This window comes from Meles meles, chromosome 5 (genome assembly GCF_922984935.1).
Source record: "Meles meles chromosome 5, mMelMel3.1 paternal haplotype, whole genome shotgun sequence".
In the NCBI taxonomy this organism is placed as follows: Eukaryota; Metazoa; Chordata; class Mammalia; order Carnivora; family Mustelidae; genus Meles; species Meles meles.
In genome coordinates, this window is record NC_060070.1 from 57,704,289 (window position 1) to 57,724,750 (window position 20,462).

At 36.7% G+C, this 20,462-nt stretch overlaps 1 protein-coding gene across 1 annotated transcript in view; it reads right to left on the bottom strand.

The window, feature by feature from the left end:
* Positions 1-20,462, bottom strand: part of ADGB (androglobin) — a 191,142-nt gene that overhangs the window by 109,082 nt on the left and 61,598 nt on the right. The window contains exons 10-14 of the mRNA XM_046004182.1: positions 18,649-18,789; positions 17,083-17,177; positions 8,611-8,785; positions 4,986-5,076; positions 83-212 (exon numbers count right to left, since the gene is read on the bottom strand). Coding sequence (XP_045860138.1) covers positions 83-212; positions 4,986-5,076; positions 8,611-8,785; positions 17,083-17,177; positions 18,649-18,789 — 632 coding nt within the window. The remainder of the gene's footprint in view (positions 1-82; positions 213-4,985; positions 5,077-8,610; positions 8,786-17,082; positions 17,178-18,648; positions 18,790-20,462) is intronic.

Sequence of the window (20,462 nt, forward strand, 5' to 3'; positions counted from 1 at the left end):
ATATTATATATAATTTTTCACAAGTTAAGAAAAGATATTTTGTAAGTAAGAATTGGGCTGATAATAAGAGTAACATAGTTACCTGAGAAACTGCTCCTGTCAATTGGCTTAAGTCTGGTTGGCTAATGGTGGCGGTTTCATCATTTTCGGTAATGGACGATAAATCAGATCTAGGAGGCACCCCTTTCTTAATAAAAGACTGTACAAAATGGCTAATAAAAAAAAACTTTTGTTATCTTAATTTCTTATTTGAAGTTACTAATAAATAACTGTCATTTTTTTTTACTGAGGTATAACTCCATATATAACACTCTATTATTAGTTTCAGGTGTACAACATGATGATTTGATATTCATATGTATTGTAAGATGATCACAAGTCTAGTTAACATCCATCACCACACATAGCTGCAATCGTTTTTCTTTGTCATGAGAACTCTTAGGATCTCCTCTCTTAGCAACTTCCAAATGTACAATACAGCATTGTTACCTGCAGTCATCGTGGGCATTATACCTCTTGACTTTTGTATTTTATAACTGGAAGTTTGTACCTCTTGACCCCACTTCATCCATTTCATATACCTCCTTCCTCTGGCAACCATCAATCTGTTCTCTGTATCTTGGGTGTTTGTGTTTGGTTTTGACTTTTTAGATTCCACATATAAGTGAGATCATATGGCATGTGTCGTTCTCTGACTTATTTTACTTAGCAGAATGCCCTTAAGGTCCAGCCATGTTGTCACAAATGTCAAGATTTCCTTCTTTTTTATAGCTGACTGATACTATGTTGTACATTAAATAACAGCAGTTTTGTCAAGAGTAGGAATTTCTGATTTTGTTCATTTTATCATCTCCTTTTATATCTGATAACAAATTTTATTTCCTGTTAAAAACACTGACTTGCCTTCTACACTACTGAAGAAATATCCATATCAGTCAATGCATTGTTGTAAAACTTTTCTGGAATGCTATTTTAAAAATGCTATTTTAAAACTATGGTGGTCATCTTTTTTTGGTGAATTTTTTTCTTTTAAAGATTTTATTTATTTATTTGACAGACAGAGATCATAGGTAGGCAGAGAGGCAGCCAGAGAGAGAGGAGGGGAAGCAGGCTCACTGCTGAGCAGAGAGCCTGATGCAGGGCTCGATCCCAGAACCCTGGAACAATGACCTGGGCCGAAGGCAGAGGCTTTAACCCACTGAGCCACCCAGGTGCCCCTATGGTGGTCATCTTTAAACGTTGATGATCAGAATATACGAATTTGACATTTAGTCTTGATTTAACTCAGTATTAGGGTAATATATCAGTGAAATGGGATTCAGAGTCAGAAATCTGAGTGAATCTTGAACACTTGAGTGTATAACTGTGACATTCATACTAGCTACAGAAGCGTAGGATATTTTCTTTCAAGTTATTGCTGACATGATCTTGAATTGCCATTGTCATCCTACGAGTTTACAAGCACAATAAAAAGACATTTGTTGGGGCGCCTGGGTGGCTCAGTGGGTTAAAGCCTCTGCCTTCGGCTCAGGTCATGATCTCAGGGTCCTGCAATCGAGCCCTCACATCGGGCTCCCTGCTGAGCAGGGAGCCTGCTTCCCTTCCTCTCTCTCTGCCTGCCTCTCTGACTACTTGTGATCGTCTATCAAATAAATAAATAAAAATTTTTTAAAAAAGACATTTGTTATGGTAAATACATTTTAGGTTATGTACTTCACAACGATAAAATTAAATTTCGTGTATACAGATTTCCTACACTTTCCTTTTTTTCTTTTACTTGTGTTCAGTTAAAAGTTCTTAATTGGCCTCAAGCTAACCATGTCTGATTTACCTGAAACCGCCACTAGAGGGTAGCACAGTCATATTTGTGAGGTTCTGATTCCCACTAGGCCAGGAGCCAAGAATGGGCAAATTTGGCAAGTTGCTAACAGAGACAGAGTTCCAGGGAAAATCACTTGTGATAGCAGTCACTCTCAAGGACTTGCCAAAAAAAGGGCTTGCACTCATGTTGACCTGAGAACTCTGACTGCACAGCAAAGTAGGACAAGGGACCTTTCTTTCATGTAGGATGAAATGTCATTCCCATCTTTGGTTTTGGCTCTGCCGGATTGAATAAAGCCAAGAAACTCGTAACAGATTCAAACAGTGACTGGTTGAATCCAATCAGGTGTCAGAGTCACTTAGATCTGGGTTTTAGACTTCTGTCCACCTTGACCAGATAATGAAGCTGAAAGAAAATATAAGAAAATCGAGTAAGGGAGTAACTCAGGGAATTCAGGCTATGAAACCAACCTACGTTTATTGACCCAGAGATTGTAAAAGTCTGGGTCATGAGAAAATTTGTCCTGATAGTCTGCAGCTCCGGCTTTCAAAATCCGCAAAATCTCTGATCAGTACGAAATCTCAATCAGTTGAGAGATGATTAAAAGTTACTTGGAATGGAAAAATCATTTAGTGGGTAATACTAAGTATAAAATTTAGAAAAATGATGAAACACTAACATTTTTATATCAAATTCAGGAAAACTCTATGTAAATATGCTATTTTGTATTTGTAACATACGAAAGAACTTAGCATGTTACATAATCCAACAAATTATGCTTTAAAATGTATGACATATTTAATTTTAGCTTCATGATTAAGTTACAACATATAAGAAAATTTTGGTTTGTAAAAACTAATAACATATATAGGAAAAATTAAGGTTCTCAAAATATTTGAGTTTGATTATTTGAAATTTAATAAAGATTTAAATACTTGGCAAGATTTTATTTGCTATAATTTTTGTATTTTAAAGTTCTTAGGGAGATAACAAAACAGTGATGTAGCAAATGCCATCTAATATATTTAAATAAATTTCAAAACTAAGTATATTTAAGACTTTTATGGAAATTCATAGATTTAAGTATAAAATAAGATTTTATAAAGAGTTAAAACAAAAGTTTGAAGAAAACTGGGTTTACAAATTTGTAACAGTAATAAATTTTTGAAATCAAAGTAGCAGCAAGCCATGTTTTCACTTGATAAAGCTGTCCCTCAAGGCTTGACATTACTAACTGCCAAGGACTATCCAGAGGAGTGCTACCAAGGGGTCCCTCCTAACACCCTTCTCAATGGTCAGTTGTTGGTACACAGAACTGACAGGAGCCTTAATAGTAACTGCTTTGAAGAATCTAATATTTTCAACTTAAATAGAATTCATACAATGTCAATTAACTGGCCGTGATGTAAAGAGGCTCTACAAGTAAAACAAGGAAATGAACTCACTTCTGATCTCAAGTTTAACTGCTCTTCTTCCTCAGCTTACATTCCTGTCACTAATCTCACTACGTCCAAAGAAAGCTAACCCCTCACTCCTGGTCACTGTGTGACCTATAATATAAGCTATTCAAAATGTTTCATGAAGTTTTACTTAAGTTTAAAAGACATTCAACAAAGGACCAAATCATAAGTGTAAAACTTGCTGAAAAATCTCAAAGGAAGCATGGCCATGTCACCATGATTCAGGTCAAGGGATACTAATGTTGCCAGTGCCCCCGAGCTGTGTCGAGTGTCTCCCAAGCTCGGCAGGACCTCCTCACCACCAAAAACCACCATCATGACTTCCAAGACCATGGATTGCTTTTTATTTTTCTTTGCATAATGTCTGTTAGTAGGATAATTAAAAGCAACCCGTGTACCTTTTACACCAGACTTCTTTGGTCTAATAATTTTGTGTGACAATCATCCATGTTGGTTTGTGAGGCAGGACTTTGACTTTATCCCTACATATCCCTGTACCCTGTCTTCGGTTCTACCCGGATGTGTCTAGTTGCGGGGTTTTTTGTGTTTATGTTGCTTAATGTCAGAACTTCCTGATTGATTCTTGACTTGATTTTCTTTCTTTTTTACTTTAGGATATTTTGCCATTATATTTTTAGTTTGTCATTATTTTCCCATCTCTCTATTTCTGAGACCCACTTGCAAATATGTTGGTCTTTTTCAACTTGTCCCTTTAGTTTTTATTGTACTTTTCCTCATTTATTTATTAATGTTTAGTCTTAGTCTTTCAGTCTGGATATTATCTCTGATCTGTTTTCCATTTTGCCAGTTGTCTTTTTTGCTGTATCTAATCTCTGATGAAACACATCTGCTGAATCCTTACTTCCAGCTATTACTGTATCCCTTGAATTCTTGAATTCCTAGAATTCCTATTTTTTAAAGCCATTTTACACATTATTATTTATTCTTATGCATTACAATGTTATTGATGGATAATTGAAGTACAGTTAGCTGCACAAGCTTAGACTATAATTTGGTAATCTTCGACATATTTATATACCCATGTGTTAGTTACTTAACACCGCATAACAAATTACCACTGTTTTAGTGGTGATAATCATATTCTCCCCTTATATCACTCACTAATTCTTCTCATTTATTGCTATTTGTAGACTTGCTGTTCACTTCTCTGAGCTCATTAGAAATTTTAGATTCAGGATGATGGTTTTTATTTTTATCCCTTTTGCCATATACAAGTATTAGTATATTTGGATTTCTCTTCCTCCTCTTCCTCCTTTTACTTCTTGATTGTCTTTGTTGTTCTACTTAGTTTTTTGGGGGTTTTTTTTGGTTTTTTTTTGTTTTTCACTTCATCTCTCTGGTTTCTATGACAATCTTCTGCTCTTATGATTTCATTATCAGATAATAACCAAAAGCATTTGTTACTGTTAATGTTTAAGTAAAACAATGTACTGTACTCTTCTAAAACAGTAGCCAAAGTTGTAAAGCTGGGCATAGTTAAGCTTTATTTTTACCTATTCAGGATTTATCTTCTCTACTTATTACTGTGAAAAAGAATCTAAGAATATTGTTTTCCTGTAATCACTGCAGTGATACCAAGTTTAGTACATCTGTCACCAAAGCATACATTTCTAACCACACAATTCACAAAATACTTCTTCTGTCAGCAAGATGTATTTGTGGGAAAAATGTTACAGACTTACGTTTCTGTTGGAATGGTAAATGGAGTCATCCTATAATTCAAGAACGGACTTGAAATTTCAAGAAATTGTTCGGGCTTCTCCGTTATTAATTCTAAACGAAACAGGTGGCATGATGTACTTTTTTTAAACTTCTAAGATTAAATGCATAACTTAACATCTATTATAGTACTGATTAAGTTAATTATTTATCCAACAAATTCCAAAAGAGGGAAATAGGAATGTACTGGGATATGTAGGTTTTATATATATGTCCTGCCAATATTAGATATTTAAAGTCTACTTCTCTATGGCTTTCCAGACTTAAACGTGAAGCAATCAAGTCTCAAGGGAGAAAGTTAACAATGTCTCCTTGTTATTACTGGACATTCATTCCTACTTCTTTTTTTTTTAAGATTTTATTTATTTATTTGGCAGAGAGAGAGAGCATAAGCAGGGGGAGTGGCAGGCAAAGGGAGAAACAGACTCCTCACTGATCAAGGAGCCCAATGTGGGGCTTGATCCCAGGACCCTGGGATCATGACCTGAGCCAAAGTTAGACGCTTAATGGATTGAGCTATATGAGCATCCCTCACTGCTACTTCTTTAAATGTTTTTCACTAAAAACTTTGTTCTTTTAGTTGACCTCTGCAATACAATTGCTGAAACATGAAGAGGAAATGCAGACTAACACCTGGAGATGGTAGTAGAAACAGAAAATGTAACAAAGTGAAGGTCATGGGTAGAAGAGAAAGCAGTGGATCAAGAAGGGCCTTGTGGAGACCCCTGAAGGAGCCTGAAATGGATCTACAAGGAAGAAACTCTCCATATGGCACAGAGCCCAAGCATGCCATGGTGGTCACTGAAATTAAACATTAGAGATGATTGTTTTAACAAAAGCTTCTCCAGCAGTGGAAAGGGTAACTATTGGAGAAAAAAAGTGAAACTTTGATACAAGTACATAATTTTTTCTCCTTGTTCCATGGTCACCACTCTTTCTCTCCCTGTTAATTTTCCCCTTAAATATTAAACCCAATACATAGAAGAAAGTTACAAGGTGCCTGGGTGGCTCAGTTTGTTGGAACACTGCCTTTGGCTCAGGTCATGATCCCAGAGTCCTGGGATCGAGTCCCACATTCGGTTCCCAGCTCCATGGGGAGTTTGCTTCTCCCTCTGACCTTCTCCCCTCTCATGCTCTCTCTCAAATAAATAAATAAAAATTAGAGGAAAAAAAAAAGAAGGTTACAGGGTGAGACTCGAGGTGGCATACCAGTTATGGAATTCCACCAATTTTAGATTTTTCTTCCCCAGCTTGCATCAGAGCCATCGCTTACCTAGAATGACATTACAATCAGTAGTGAAATCAGAAAAGGTCTGTAGGGTCAATATTTTTTGCTTCATCCAACTATTCTTCAAGGCTCTGAATGAACAACTGTTTTCAGTGTGGCTCTACACACTGAACTAAAATATAGCATTTAAAAGCAAAAGACTTTCTCTCAATTATCATGTGAAAGCTGATCTTTGGTTCAGAAAGACAGAGAACAGGAAAGAGGAGGGAAGGGAGGGGGGAGGGAGTGTGGGAGGGAGGAATAAAAATTGGAAATTTCTGTATCCCAAGCAGGCATCAACAGCTTACTGCAGAATCTCAAAGGATGTAAAGAACTGGAATAATCAAGCAGGAAAGAGAGAGGCAGATAGGCCTAGTTAAAAAATAAATAAATAAAAAATGAAAGAATTGACCATGTCTTCTTCCCTCCAAACCAGATTATTTCTTTAGTCTCTGTTCTTTTCTGGCAAAGATAAAACACGCTGTGCTAGAAAATCTTTGCTACTTGATGTACTGGTTGTATCATGCAGGGCAAAAAGCAAATGTGAGGAAAATTACAAGGTTAACAGTTGTAATTTGTATTTTAAAAACATGTAAATTATGGTTGGAAGTAGGAGGCAGGGAATAGGTAAATATTCCAATCTCTGTGGCCATGGTAGATTTAGGGTTCTGAGTGCCACCCAGACTTCGGGATTACATCATAACCCAGGGATGGCCCTCTGGTCACCGGCAATGGGGAATCAACCAGTCTTGAGCTGGTAGCTGGAGCCACAGGAAACACCACCAAGAGAAGGTGTAAGCCTGACTGCAGGGCACCAAAGGCTTAAAGCATACTTCTGAGCTTCCCAGTGATGCCGTTAGTAAACCGGCCTGAGGCTTTGCTTTCATTGTTCCTTAGGGTATAACAGACCTGTTAACATGGCCCCTAATGTGAAAACCTCTAGAATGTGATATCCCCATTGCTGGAGGAATGCAATTAGAAAACAATGAGCAATCAGCAAAGACAAAGGGAGAAAATGCAAAAGCAAGGAGACAAACACAAAAGACATTTAAAAAAAAAAAAAAGCTTTTTTGAACAAAGACAATTAAAGCAATTGAAGTGTTTTGGAATAAGAAAGATATATCTATCCACAGGCACAGAGGCCTATATATAGATAAATAATCCATGACAGGTCAATTCTTTATCATCCTTTATGAGAAACTGCAAGTTCTAAATTAGGCACAGAAATGCAGTAGATATAGCCTAAACAAAAATTGTGAGCTATTCTGCCAAGCCATAATTTTTAAATTATTATTTTTTTTCCTTTTTTTAATCATATCTGCTCAGATTCATGCTTCCATGTTAAAATTGATTTTTTTTTAAATTAATGCCCTCGCTCACATCTTTTGCCATTCAAACTTAGTGCTCATGAAAAAAAAATAGAGTAAGAATGAAGACTTGGAGGGAAGAAACATTGAAGGATTTGGGATTGTGAAGAATTTAGATTGTGAAGAAGTTAGAAGTGAACTGAGAATAAGAGCCAGGTGGGCACAGTCCCCTGCCTCTCTCACCTCCCACAGCCTCAGGAACCTCTTTATTTCTAGCCCAACAGCCATTCAGGGTGGCTTAGAACAACATTCACATAGGAGCCAGTTCAGGGCAGACGTTCCTTTCCTATATTCTAAACAAAGGTCAGCTTCTATTCTAAACATAAATCAGTTAATTCAAAAGTTATGTTCATCACTCTAGAGTGATTTCACACCAGTGGCTTAAATATGCTCTTTATGTTTTTTCTATTATTTGCTACAAATCATTTTCTGTCACAATAATGACAACAATACCCTCACCCAAAGAACGGCCTGGATATAGCTGGTCAGTTTGTTTATTTATTTTAAGGAAACCATTTTTTTCTTTTCTTTTTTTTTTTTTTTTTTTTAAGATTTTATCCATCCATATAAGAGAGGGAGAGCACAAGCGGGGCGGGGGGCGGGCAGCAGCAGGGGGAGAGGGAGAAACAGACTCCCCCAAGGAGGGACTCCCAACATGGGCCTCGATCCCAGGACTCCGAGACCGTGACCTGAGCCAAAAGCAGATGCCCAACCAACTGAACCTCCCAGGCGCCCCAGCTGGCCAGTTTAGATGCAAACCAAACTGCTCAGCTTCTGACATGTAGAGAATTGATCCTTTAAAGACATAAAATTTAGATATAAAATTGAATGTAGGCTTTAGGTATAATGTTAGGTGGCTTGCCTTGATATACATCTTTCATTACAAATGAAACTATTAGACCCTCATGCAGAGAAAGGCTTGTTAGAAAGATTTGCAGACAACAGGAACCATACCTTGAGCTTCATCTGTTATAACAGTTTCTTTTTTTTGACGAAAGAGTTTCCAGGCAGGTACAGGAGGTGATTTCGGAGGTGCGATGAGGGGGCAAGACCTAGTCCTGGTCACCAGCACAGGGTGGCTACAGATGTGGGAGAGGCCGTATTCTCTCAGCTTCTCCGCAGAACCAGCCTGAAGGGCAGAAGGCACACGTAAAAGGATACATGTAATTGCCTTGTGCATTTAAATAAACCACTTTTTTGTCATTACAAGAATATTGTTACTGCAATAACGTGGTAATAAAGAAAAATAACCTATATTTCCACCTCCTAACATAAGCACTATTACCATTTGTATTTCTCTTCATGTTTTTATTTTTCTGAGGCCCCCATTTACTCATATACAAAATGAGAGACTAAAGCTAGAAGCCTCTTTTCAGTTCTAAAAGTTTAAGATCCTCTGAGATGGGGGGAAAAAAAATCTTAGCACATCAGTTTTGGTTCAAAATAAATCAACCATTATTATTATGATCAGTTAAAACTTTGATAAAAGTGCTTAATATGTGAAGTGTTTGTTTGTTTGTTTGGTCACCAGCAACCGCTACATAGTATCAAAGAAAAAAACCCACTGCACTTAGTAGGTCAGATCAATGTGGTGATAACTAGTTCCTTGTCTGTAGCTTACACCCTCACCCTCAAAAAGAGGCTCTCCCACAGGAAATCCCCATGATCTCTCCGGACAATGGAGCCAGTCATAGAAAGCCAGAGGAGAGAGGCTGTCCTAAATCCTGCCAAATCAAGTAATTCTCCAAGATGCTTCTCCTATGCAACCATTCAGATCTCCTAAAGCTGCTGTGTTGCTTTGGAACAATTCAGAATCATGTTTCAGGAGAACTTCAGTTACTCACTGATGGCTGAAATATGCCATAAGAAATCAAAAAGTCTGTGAGAGTTAAAGTAATATATTCTGTAGCAAATTCTGGCATTCACAGTCTAAATGTTGAAACATTTAAAGTAAAATAAAATAAGTACATTTAAGTCAGTTTTGCCAATAACTATTTTTCTTCCTAGTGATTTTTGCATTATTGATTTCTCTGCAAATTGCAATGCTTGAAAATGTAAATTTATAAAACAGTCATTTATTTTTTTTTTAATTTTATTTATTTATTTGACAGAGAGAGATACAAGTAGGCAGAGAGGGTGAGAGGGAAGCAGGCTCCCTGCCGAGCAGAGAGCCTGATGCGGGACTCGATCCCAGGACCCTGAGATCATGACCTGAGCCGAAGGCAGTGGCCTAAACCACTGAGCCACCCAGGCGCCCTAAAACAGTCATTTAAATGAGGACCAGAAACTCATCAATTAGCCTGTTCCAAATTATTGCCTCAGCCAGAACATGCCTTGCCCTGGTGATTTGTTTCTCTATAGCTTAACCTATACTTCTGGGAGAAGCCAAATGGGTGGGGTGTCTGTGAGATAAAACAGTTCTTTCTGAATCCAGGGATTAACTAATGATTGTAACAATTAATTAATAATTGGAAAGAGTTTATCAGTGCACTGTTGAGTCCAGAAAAGCCACTTAAAAGTACTAAAAATATGCCAAATGAAGAGGAAAGTGATTCAACATTTAAGGGGGGAAAAGGCCTAATTAAAAAGCAGAGGAGTGGCACCTGGGTGGCTCAATCAGTTAAACATCCCACTCTTAATCTCAGCTCAGGTCTTGACTTCAGGGTTGTGAGTTCACATACCATGTTGGGCTCCATACTGGGTGTGGAACCCACTTCAGGAAAAAAAAAAAAAAGAAGAGGAAAGTGTTACATCTCCTTTATCCTTTTGATGAATGTTAGCAATTTCTTGAGAAAAAAGTGGAAACCTCTGGTATTATAATGGCTTAAAAATGTTTTCTCATAGATATTCTAAAGTCTAAACCTTTTCCTACAACTTTTACCCCACCAAGTTTAAAAGTTTCCTGTCACTCAAAATGGGAATTTATGGGAGAATTTATTTATGCTATTCAACAAGCAATGCCTCAGGATAGTAACCAAAAAAAGAACACTATAAAATTTATACTTGAGGGGCTCCTGGGTGGCTCAGGTATTAAGCATCTGCCTTCAGCTCACATCATGCCTTCAGCCCCATGTAGGCCTTCCTGCTCTGTGAGAAGCCTACTTCTCCCTTCCCCACTCCCACTGCTTGTGTTCCCTCTCTGGCTCTCTTAGTCAAATAAAATCTTTTAAAAACAAAAATTTATACTTCATCTCCAAAATAGAAGCCCTGCTCAAAGTAGTATTTATAAACTGAATCATTTCCAGATACTTTATTATTCATTAAATTTGGTCTATACATCTCAAATCCTTCTTTTAACTGCAACCAAATATGTAGATTCTTTACTCTTTTTGGAGCCATAAAGCATCTGGAAATAAAGTTATTCAAAGCATTTGAAAATGTAAGGTCTCGTGTCAAATAATTAAGCAGAGTATTAACACCTATGGTATTGTTTGAATAATCCACAAAAATACTAGCTGGATTTAAGGAAAGTAAGCTGATTTCTCATACTTCATTTTATTTCTAACATATTTTTAAGATACTTCTGAATGACATAATAATTTATAATAATTTGGATAATAGTTATATTTTGATATTGAGAGACTTTGTTAAAGGACCTCATATTTTCTTAGATTAGAGTTAGGGGCAGAGAGAGATTTAGAATGGTAAATTTTCACTCAGATGAAACCCTGAGTAGGCACTCGAGAAATATTTTTGAATATTTCATGTATAGACATAATAGAATTTTCCTTGCCCACAAGACCCATTCACCCCTCTGGCCCATCCCACCTCAAACATTCCTTTTTTTTCTAGTCCCACGGTGGGGCTAGAACTCACAATCCTGAGCTCAAGAGTCACATGCTCTACCAACTGAGCCAGCCAGATACCTCAAATCGTCTATAAGTAGGAGGTCGAGCAAGTGGGTGGCTTTCTTAGGAATTGCAGATTTCTTATTTAAATAAAACTAAAACCCTTTAGAATATCCAAAAGCAAGAAAATGGGGTAATTCATGCCATCTTGTTCCTTTCCAAGTTTTCTTTCTCTTGTATTCTGGACCAATTCTTTCAAGAAATGTAAAGTATTGCCTTTATTTTACTTCTTGGTCTCATTGTCTTTGAGCTATAATTTTTAACGATTTACTGCGTTTAACAAAACTCTATTAGAATTCTTTTTCTGTTGATTTTTCTTTAAAACACTGTATCTCATTGTATTCTGATTTGGCCAGGAGAACTAGATTAGCCTAATAGCTAATGGAAAAGAATCAGCAGGTAAGTTAGGGAGACCGTGAGGCTATAGCCAGTTTCTTACAGCCTTGAAGTTGATTTATCAATATATATCAGTTTCAGGTATACAATACAGTGATTCAATAATTCACCCAGTTCTTATCACAAGCGTGCTCCTTAATCCCTATCATCTATTTCACCCAAGAAACAGACGCTTAACTATAGAGAACAAGCTGATGGTTACCAGATGGGAGGTGGGTGGGGAGATGGGTGAAATAGTTCATTTGATATTATTACAGACATTGGGCTAATTCCTGAACCTCTGGGTCCTTTAAGCCGTTTTCAACCCCCAGAGGAAGGATTGTAACACTTTGTAGGTCCTGACCCTCCCACATCTCAAGCTGTCTCTGGTCTTCTCCCCTTGCTATTTGCTCAATTTTAGTACTTCTCTGAACCCAGTGAGCTCTCCTTTACCTCCAGACTTTCCAAAAGAAACATCCCTCTGCTTTGAGCACACTTTTTCCCGTTTATTACACGAACTTCTTAAGGCCATCACTTAAACCCTTCCTCCTTTGGGAAGACTTCCTGAGTCAACCATTAGAAAGATGTGTCACGGGGCACCTGGGTGGCTCAGCGGGTTTAAGCCTTTGCCTTCAGCTCAGGTCATGATCCCAGGGTCCTGGGATTGAGCCCCACATCAGGCTCTCTGCCCAGCAGGGAGCCTGCTTCCTCCTCTCTCTCTGCCTGCCTCTCTGCCTACTTGTGATCTCTGTCAAATAAATAAAATCTTAAAAAAAAGAAAGAAAGAAAGAAAGATGTGTCACTGCAGTGTGCACCATACTCATTTTTCTGCTCACTGACTCATGCAGTCAGTCAGTCATCCAGCACACATTATTTGAACACTATTTCTATTATATGCCAGGTACCTTGTATGATCTCTGTTGTACCAATTTTCTAATTTTATTACTCTTGTTGGATTGTCTGTCTTCTTCATTAGACTCTGGGTTTTGTAAGGAGGGAGTTTTGTTAGTCTTGCTTGTTACCAGGTCCTCAAAGACTAAATCATTGTTTAGCACATAACAGGCAATCAATAGACGTGTGTTGAATTAATAACAAACGTGGGTGATCTTTTTTGTCCTTTAAATTCAAAACTAACTTTGTGTTTAAATATTAATTTCTAAGTAGGACAGCCAAGCACTTTTATATTTTGTAGTTTTTTTTTTTAATTTTATTTATTTGACAGACAGAGATCACAGGTAGGCAGAGAGGCAGGCAGAGAGAGAGGAAGGGAAGCAGGCTCCCTGCTGAGCAGAGAGCCTGATGCGGGACTTGATCCCAGGACCCTGGGATCATGACCTGAGCCGAAGGCAGCGGCTTAACCCACTGAGCCACCCAGGCACCCTATATTTTGTAGTTTTAAAAAGTGTTGGAGTACTTCCCATTAAGAGACCATGGCACTCCCGAAAGCACGGCTCCGGTCATTTTGCAGTCTGTGGTGTTAACACTCTGGAAGACGTAAGACAACAGCTGGGGCAGTGCCACATAAACTTTTACTTTAAAACTGAGGCCTGAGATAGATGGCCAGCTCAAATCTGAATCAGAGACTTAACTTGGTGGGAGGTCAAGGAAGCACATTTGGAGTTAGCTAATGACGAAAGTTAATTAACTTTGAATTAAAATCAGAGAAACTGCCACTGTCTCTACATTCATAAAGGCATGTTGTGCCCTGTCATCTTGACAGTATTACCCCTGTTAAGTGGCAGATTTTCTCATGAAGAAATGGTTTCTATTAAAAAAGGACCAAGGAGCAGGAAAAGGAAGAGGAGGCAGAAGAGGAGAAGCTGGAGGAAGGAGAAGGGAGAGAGGAGTGATATAACATTCTGCTGCCTGGGCAAATGATCTAGAAGATAAAGATACTGTATAGTAAAGTGCAATGAGCAGCCACCTGGATGATTTACACTTCAACCAAACTGTCATTGAATTTTTACTATCTAGCTCTTTCTAACTAACCCACTGAACATTTATGTTTATATCCCTACACCATCTAGTCTTCTCGTGCTTTAAGTGAAATGATTTCAGAGCACATGGAAATCTTTAACCAAAGTGCTGCGTGTCTGGGAGTCCCGCAAGGGGTTAGGATTCGGTAAGCTCCAAATGCAATATTGTGTTTGTCTAAGCAGAGTGAAGAGCAAGTAATCTGGTGGACCTCACGCTTTCCAAAGGGAAGGAGAAAGTGGTTTTCATATCCAATCCAAGTCTGGTCGATTGCACCCAAAGTGACTGAGGCTCACCTGCTTGTATTAGAGTCTCGTCCTGAGGGGCCAGCGTCTTATTTCATACACACACAAGTAGGTGCCTGCTGGAACATTCTCCAGAAACCCGGGGGGGAGGGGGGTTGGGCAGTGAGCTAGCTTCGTGCTCTCCCTTTGCCTGCTCCAGAAGCCACTATCTCCTGGAGGATGCTTTACATAAGCCTCTGATGCCCAATCTTTGTAGCTGCCACCCAGGGAATGCCTCTTGACCGCCTGGCTCTGGAGGCCAGGGAACTTGCATTCCTGGTCCTATGGGACTATAAGAACTAGTGACACCCAGAAAGGAGCTCATATTCCCATCCGGTGCCCTGATTTTGTGACTGCTACCAGGGGACACCTCTCCAACCAAGGGAGCTTACGCCTGTGGCTCCCACCAGACTATAACCGATCGAGAAAGTGTTGTTAACCAGCTGCCACCCCTGGGGCACAACAAGAAGCAATACATCCAGGAGGTCAGTCTTTCCATGGAGGAGCTCTATTAAGTAATCCTCCTGGCTGCTGCCTGAGGGGCAGATTTCTAATTCAACATACATCATGGGACTGACAGTGATCCCTCCCAGAGACCTCAGAGAGTAAGCACTATCTTTGTTCTTTCCCTCCACCACACTCCAGAGTCCCCACGTCTCCTGCAGGGGGATTTACATGTGGCTGGTGCTCTGCTTTTTATTGTGGCACCCCGATTTTTGCAGCTACCACTCTAAGGAAGCCTCTTGATTGTCTGGCTCTGGTAGCAAGAGGCAGTTTGCATTCCTGGGTGCCACGGGACTGTGGCAAGTGGAGAGACAGTTTTTGGCAGGCCGTCACCCGTGGACACTGTGCAGGGACAAATTTAGCCACACCCCCAGTCTTTCTGTGAAGCAGGACTCTTGGCTTGCCCTGGAGCTTCCCTGATGCAGGCTTCAGGGACATCATGTTTGGCACACACCTAGTGAACTACGGAACTGCCTGCTCTCAAGGAGTGCAGGCTGTGGACACCATCTTGGATGCTCCCTCTGCCTTGTTGTCACTCATCGGGATCTCAGAAAAGGCTTTTTCATCATTTGGAGCCCCAACTTTCTGTGGCTGCCAACCAGGGGACACCACCAGAGAGCCTGGCCACTTGCAAGCCCTAGGACTACGTATATTTACATACTTTTAAAAGCTGCTGCTTATAGGTCTGACTTCCAAATTGCCTGAATCTAAGTGCGAAGATCCTCCCCTTAGGGATGCTGACAGGTTTTAGCACATCCTCACTGATAGGAGGCTATTAAAAATATGATAGCTTCTGCCCAGACAAGCACAAAGGTTTAAGTGACAACCAGAACTGAGGCAAGGTTGAATGACAAGCTTCATCTACTGCATGGAGCCACTCCTTCAAGACTGGGAGAGATGGTTGTTCATCACCTGTATAGAAGCTGATAGAAATAAGCAAGATAAAGAACAGAGGAATATGTTCCCAAAGGAGAGAGAGGGAGAATAAGAATAAAAACTCAGAGAAAAACTTTAATAAAAGGGAGATAAGTAATTTGTCTGATAAAAAGTTTAGCATAGTTATCATAAAAACGCTCATTGAATTGGGGAGAAAAATGGATGAACACTGTGAGAACTTCAACAAAAAGATGGAAATATAAGAAAGTACCCAAGAGTAGTCAAAGGTCTGAAGAATACAGTAACTAAACTGAAAAATGCAGTAGAAAAGTTCAGCAACAGACTAGAAGAAGCGTGAGAAAGAATAAGTCAGCTCAGAGACAAGGCAGTGGAACTCACACTATTAGAGCAGCAAAATGAAAATGGAATGATGGAATATTAGTCAGCCATAAAAAGGAATGAAATCGTTCCATTTGTGACAACATAGATGGACGTCAAGGTCATTATGCTGAGTGAAATAAGTCAGAGAAAGACAAATACCACATGACCTCTCATATGTGGAATCTGAAACAAAACAAGACAAGCTCACAGAAATACAGAACAGATTGGTCGAGTTGTCAGAGGCAGAAGGTGGTAGGTGGGAGAAATATATATATATGTTTACTTAATTTACTTAAGTATATATACATGTTTAGAAACCTAACTATACCATACCACTACTAAATATTATGTGGTCAAATATTTAACATCATGGAAAAAAATTAATGATACAGTATAAAGTGAAAAACTGGCTTCCAAAATTTAATAAATTCAGAAAATTTAATTCCACTGTGTAAAACAGTATATACACATATTTATATAGAATATATGCACAGAAGAAAAAAAACAAAGGGTATATCCCAAAATGTTAGCATTGCCTATGTCTAGGTATTTATATCATGAATATTTTAATTTCAATGCCTTTGTGTGCATTTTCTAAATTTCCTACAAATCGTTAGACTTACAAGAAAAATCAATTAACATTTTTTGTGTATATTATCTAAAGATTACAAGGTGGTTATAATAGTAGTTTACCAACTGTGGTTGTGATTTCATTTAAATCATCTTATGTTAAGAAAATATTTATGATCTGTTATGGAAAAGTAATTTATTATTATTTAGATATGTTTATATGATTCTTACTGAAATATATAACTCATATGGCTTTTCTTTTGCTTAGAATGGAAAAAATGATAATAATACATGAGTCTACATTTTTTAACAAGAAATTATTGCAATCATCTAAAATAATTTTGAATGTTCCAGGTCCCTGTGTTCAAGTGTCTAATATTTTAAAGATAAGTAGACTGAAGTCCAGGTATAGAATTTAATTAAATTCTGATATACCTTCTACAACAACAAATAATCTCTTTCTATTTCTCTCTCCCTCACTACCTCCCTCACTCTCTCTCATCCACCTACTCATACACACACACACTCTATCACATACTCACACACACAGAGACACACACAGACACACACACACACCATAAATGGTACTGTGCTTCCTGGCCTTGAGCGCTTACCATTTTTTTTAACGAAAAGATCTTTTTTTCAAACAAATATAGGGGTGTAAACGTAGCATATACAACCATGTGTGGAGATTGTATTGCTGAAGAACCTGTAGAAAAAACATATATCATGTCATGGAAATTCTAGCCAAATGGGTCTGTCAGTAGATCATTCAGGATTGTTCAAATTCCTTAATGAGCACATCTTTGCATGTGAAAAATAGGTAATTGACTGTAAACGCATTTAATAAATGTTAAATGTCACATATGTATCTATTTTATAGAACATCTCATTAGTTTTGCCTTCATCATAAAACTATTTAATTGCTTAAGAACTCATTTTATGTCACTATAAAAAAGTTATAAAAAAAACTTGAGCTATTAGTCAATGTCACTTATAATAGTCTTCAAATGATTATATTCAAAAGGAATGATTTTAAAATTGAAATATTTTTAACTTTCATAAATAAAACCTTATTTTGAATTTAAAGAAGGCTAGAACTTTCTATGTCATTTCAAGAAGAAAGAAAACATAGCTATATTTGGCCAGGAAGTTCCTATCTATCTATCTACCTATCTATCTATCTATTATCTATTTCCAGGATAGTTAACATACAGTGTTATATTAGTTTCAGGTGTACAATGTGGGCTACTTAATATTTAATGTTTCTGAGCATCACTTATTTGTCACATACTTCTTAACAGACCTGAAATTACTATATTTGATTCAGTATGTGCTTTTTTTTTTTTAAGAGTCTGGCTAAAATGGTATAATTTATTTTTCTCTATTATCTTTATTTTTAATTAAAAAGTTTGTTTTATCCCTTTACAAATTCAAGCACTAATATTGAACTTATTGGATATTTATTAAAGAATAATATTTTTAGAGCCACAAAATATAAGTTAAATATGAACCAGGATCAATCTAGAAAAGATTAAAATGTAAAATATATGAAACTTATAAAAACATATTTTTATATTTAAATTAAACTTTGTATATTTTTCATGGAGCAGAGACCTGAATCCAGGAATACACACACACACACACATATATATATATATATAGTTTATTTATACAGAGGAAGGCATATACTAACATATATTTCTATATACTAATATGTAATTATATTTTATATTTATATAGTTTACATAGTTATATATCTATATATGGATATGTTACAATGTGTCATATAATATAGATTGTATTTTATGTAGTATGTTTTATATATTATAATATGCTATATATAACAATATGTAACAGATTGTTATATGTTAATACATAACATGTACGTTTATTAGTATATGTCGTCCTCCATGCAAACACTTCTGTGACTGTTGTACCATAAAAACTTGGACAACCTTGGCTTCTGTCATACATGCAAGCTTTGCCCCCACATGCATTCATGTTGATTTGAGAGTTCAACAATTATGGGCAAACTTGAGCAAGCTTATTTAGATATGTCTAACAGGCAATACACTTTTATATTCCAAAGTTATATTCCAACTTTGTAAACTCCAAAGTTTCCCAACATTTTAGAAGGCAGCTAAAATAGCTATTGTTCTAGAATACTGAAATCTTACAATCTGACAGAGACTGCAGTGAGTACTGTACATCTGATGAGGGTCTTGAAGCATGAAGTGACCATTTGAATTTTTCTTTTTCCTTTTCTTTTTCTCCATTTTTACTCTTTTTCTTCCCAACATCTTTTGCATCTGCTTTTTCTAACATATTAAAAATATATATGATAAATCTTTTAACTACAAAATCTCAAATTATATTGCTTATTCAGTTATCATGTTGAAAAGGTGGCCAAAACAATAATGTTATTTAAATGTAAAACAATAGCCACAAATTTCCCAAAACACTACTCACCTCTAATTAGAAATGTCAAAATAAAACAATAGAAAATTTTGAAAATTGACAATGTACTGCCAAAGACATGAAGAATTATTGGTTATTGACTATACATTTATTTTGCTAAATGGAGATGATATTTGAATATAATAAACATTATATCTAACAATATATAATTTTATATATTATATATAATTTTAGGTTAGTTTTCTCATTTTAGAATGAGGCTAGTTTTCTCATTCCTCCTCCAACATCACAAGATGTATATCTACTGTTTTCTCACAGAAAATGGTCTTTCCACATTCCCTCATCTTCCTCAAGAAATCCCTGTCATCTTTGCAAACATAGCTCAAAATTCCTTAGGGAATTCTTCCCTGATGCCCTAGACTAAGTATGCACTCCCATACTTTTCCGTATTTTCCTTCAAGCCTTATGTCTTAGCATATAATAATGGTTTTTAGATTTAAAATTAATGTTAGTCTCTCTCACTAATCATAAGCACTAGGAGATAAGTTCTACATCTGATTTTGTTCACCAGATTATTGTTAGTTCCTGGGACATTTATTGGAATTCTACTCAGAAAACAATATATCTGAATGGATGGATATACATATGTTAATTTGTGATACATGAAAAAAGGCTTCTAAGTCCAAACTAATTTGAGATATGCTAGGTAAAACAAATTTAATCAGCCTTCTTTTTCTGTTTCCTTTCATAAACTAATGCGCATTAGGTCATTTAAAGAAGGGCTTATGATAGGCAGATATCACTCATACACTTGATCTTGGTAAACTCTTCAGGAACATTTATAGCAATAACTTCTGCATGGTAAATACTGGTAGATAAGATCTTGCTAAGGAAAAATTTGGGCAAAATATAAGATTTCATAAAACAAATATTTTAAAGATCATATAGATGTTTTTGAGGTATACAAAAATCTGAATACATCCTAGTATATTTAATTCTACTTTATTATAAAAGCATTATTATTCATATGCATAGCTTTATGAAATATTTTAGAAAATACAAAATAACTATTCAATATATTTCTCACTTTAAGATCCTACACTTCGTAAAATAACTTGACATTATTTTATTTTCAAATTTGAACTTCTACCTTACAACAAATGGTCAGCAAATCCAAATCCATACTGTGTCTATTTTGCATTTCCTTGGTGGAAGAAAAAAAGACAAAATAGGACAACTTTCCCCTTTGCAGTTTTGCTCCATTCCACTCTACTATTATAACATATAAGGAAGTGAGTCTGATGGAAATTGATGCTTAATGTGTCTTCCTATTTTAATACTACATTACTTCAGTAACATCAAAATATATAGTTGCCCTTGTTTTTTAAAGAGAGCAAAATGTGGAATAATAACTAACATCTAGTAAACAACATTACTAGTTCTAAAATCCTAGAAAGATAAGATCCTAATTATTTTCACAACACAGTAAATGATAATGACAAAAATTATCATTAAATTCAGCAATGAATGTAAATCACTTATACACAATATCCATATTGAACACATGAATGAC